This window comes from Myotis davidii, unplaced genomic scaffold, assembly GCF_000327345.1.
Source record: "Myotis davidii unplaced genomic scaffold, ASM32734v1 scaffold663, whole genome shotgun sequence".
Lineage (NCBI taxonomy): Eukaryota > Metazoa > Chordata > Mammalia > Chiroptera > Vespertilionidae > Myotis > Myotis davidii.
Window position 1 is genome coordinate 5908005 of NW_006295816.1, and position 2637 is coordinate 5910641.

Genomic DNA, 2637 nt, shown 5'->3' on the forward strand with positions numbered 1-2637 from the left:
CCTCCGTGTCCCTGCCCAGACCTGGGTGCTACGTCCCATCTTCTCCCCCCCACACCCCAACGACCACGGGCCAGGAGCCTGGCCTGTGGACAGGCTGGGGAAGGGCTGAGGGCTCCAGTCCACTGAGTCAGGGCCAAGAGTCTCAAATGAGAGCGAACTTCATGGATCCTGTGACCTGTGAGGGTAGGGGGACTGAGGGAAGCCTCAGTGATCAGGTATGAAGTAAATACAAGATTCCCATCCCACAGCAAAGGATGTCCATGTAACAACAGGCCTCCCAGGAAGCCGTGAGTTCCCAGAATTAAAGAGTGCACTTACAGGCCAATGCCCACCGCTGCACAGTAGGAAGACAGACCTGTCCTGACCCAGCAGCTCTCATTTCTGCACCAGATTTTCTCTCTCTCAGAGAAAAGCCCACTATGTGTATTCTGTGAGGAAAGCTTATAACAAAGCCAGTCGGGAATGTCGTGCCCCTGGTGAATTCCAGGCTCCCCGGGAAGAAAAGAGATGTTTTCCTAGGTAGTAACTGCCGTGAATGCCCTCGCCACACTTCCCAGGTGGAGGGGGCAGGCCTGCGCCTGCCTTTCCCCCTAAGCAGGTCCCCAGGTGCTGCATCTCCAGGGCCTCCGGACTGCCAGGCTCCGGGGCCACCACCAAGGCTGCCGCATTAAACAAAACACCACCAGGATTTCCCCAGCTGAACGAGAGGGTCAGGAGCGGCCTGGTGGGTGGGAGGCCGCAGGCTTCTGGGAGGGAGATGGCAGTGAAGGCCGAAGGTGTTGCAACCACTCTGGCTGCCGGGTGCAGATGAGATGATAGGAGACGGTGACCATAGGACACAGAGGTCAGTTGGGCAACCACCGCAGCAGATCAGGGAGTATGATGTCCTGGAAGGAGTGAGCGGTGCTGCTGAGGGTTGAGAACTGCGCTCTGGGCTGAGCAGCGTGGTCACGGGGGCCCTTGGAGAGAAGACGCTGGGTGGATGTCCAGCTGAGCTGGGTCCCCTCCGCTCTCACCAGACTGTGGCGTGGCCGCTGAGGCTTTATTTCCCCCGACAGCCCCCTTGTTGAGGGAGTCCTCAGCCTGCCCCACCTCAAGGTCATTCATGCTGGTCATTTCTTCTTGGACAGTGAGGCCGCTACTCTCACAACAGCTGGACAGTGGGGCCTGGGCAGGGCATGGTCCCTGGCGCCGTCCAAACAACTCGGCCAAGAAAGCCTTTAGGTACTGGCAGAAGCAGCGGATGGAGAAGGCGTAGAGGATGGGTGTGACGCAGCAGTGAAGGAAGGCTATGCTCTCTGTGACCTGCAGCGCATAATCCAGGTAGTTGCTGGTCTCGCAGTCCCCAAAGACTCTCAGGTCCATGAGTGAGTGCAGGAACAAGATGAGGTTGTACGGGAACCACAGCACAAAGAAGGCCACCACGAGGGAGACGGCTACCTTTAGAGCCCGGCCCTGGCCCGGGGGCCTCAGCCTGACCAGGGCGGAGCCGATGCGGGAGTAGAAGAAGATCATGGCGAAGAGTGGAAGGATAAACCCCAGGATGTTCTGCTGGAAGCGGAGTATGAGCTTCCAGACGGTCCCATGCCCCCCGAAATCCGCATGGCAGTTCCACACACCCTCGTGGTTTTCATGGATCCGCACAAAGACCATGTCAGGGATGGAGACAGCCAGGGCCAGCGCCCACACGATGACAGCCGGGAGCCAGCGCTTGGCCCGGGGCCTCAGCCTGTGGTGGGGCTGGGCGTGGACGATCTGCAGGTACTTGTCCAGGCTCATGCAGCTAATGAAGAAGATGCCACTGTAGAGGTTGATGGTATAGAGAGCGCTCACCATCTTGCACAAGAAATTCCCGAAGACCCAGTGCCAGGCCACGGTGGTGATCCAGAAGGGCAGGGTCACCACAAACAGGAGGTTGGAGATGGCCAGATTCAGCAGGTAGACCTCAGTCATCCTCCTGCGAGGCACGTACCGGAGCAAGACCACTAGGAGCAGGAGGTTCCCGCTCAGGCCCAGCACAAACACCAGGCTGTAGAAGACAGGCAGGAAGACTTTGGCAAAGGCCAGCACCTCATCCTTCATGCAGGGCATGAAGGCCGCTTGGTCCAAGTAGTACTCGTAGTCATAGAAGGCGCTGCTGTTCTCGGAACTGGCGACCTTGGTGGTGAGTGGCTGAGGGGAGGTGGCCATGTTGAGAGGAGACATCCCGTCCTGGAGCGCTGCAGACCAGAGAGCAGTGCGGGAGAAATAAGATGAAGCTAGGCAATCCCTCCCTCACTTCAAACCCAGTTTCTACTGCTCCGGGACATCCAATGGACCCTTCACGTCTACATCAGTGCCTGCAGCCGAGCAAGTATGAGCCTAAGTGTGGGAGCCCGAGTCTACCCTCAATAGTGATGTCACCTTGCGTAGGTATTCACTTCTTATGATTCTCTTCTTTATTTTCCTCCCTTGTCATTTAAAAAGACTGGTACTGTCTTTCTGATTTTTCTTTCTTATTTAGGGGCTACCAATTCATCTACTGGTTCTGTCTCCATACTCTTCCTCATGTGTGGCTTCTCATTATTCTTCTTCGTGGGGCTAATATATATTTTTTGCATGAGTGCTTCTCTTCAGTGGGCTTGTTTTATCTATCAA

The 2637-nt window shown here is 56.5% G+C and overlaps 1 protein-coding gene across 4 annotated transcripts in view; it reads right to left on the minus strand.

Moving 5' to 3' along the window:
• Positions 1–345: 345 nt before the first annotated feature.
• ACKR2 (atypical chemokine receptor 2) overlaps positions 346–2637 on the minus strand; it is a 10844-nt gene continuing 8552 nt past the window's right edge. For all 4 annotated transcript variants that reach the window (XM_006770501.2, XM_006770503.2, XM_006770504.2 and 1 more), the window contains one exon: positions 346–2219. In XM_006770501.2, the coding sequence (XP_006770564.1) occupies positions 949–2219 (1271 nt within the window). In that variant the 3' untranslated portion in view covers positions 346–948. The remainder of the gene's footprint in view (positions 2220–2637) is intronic.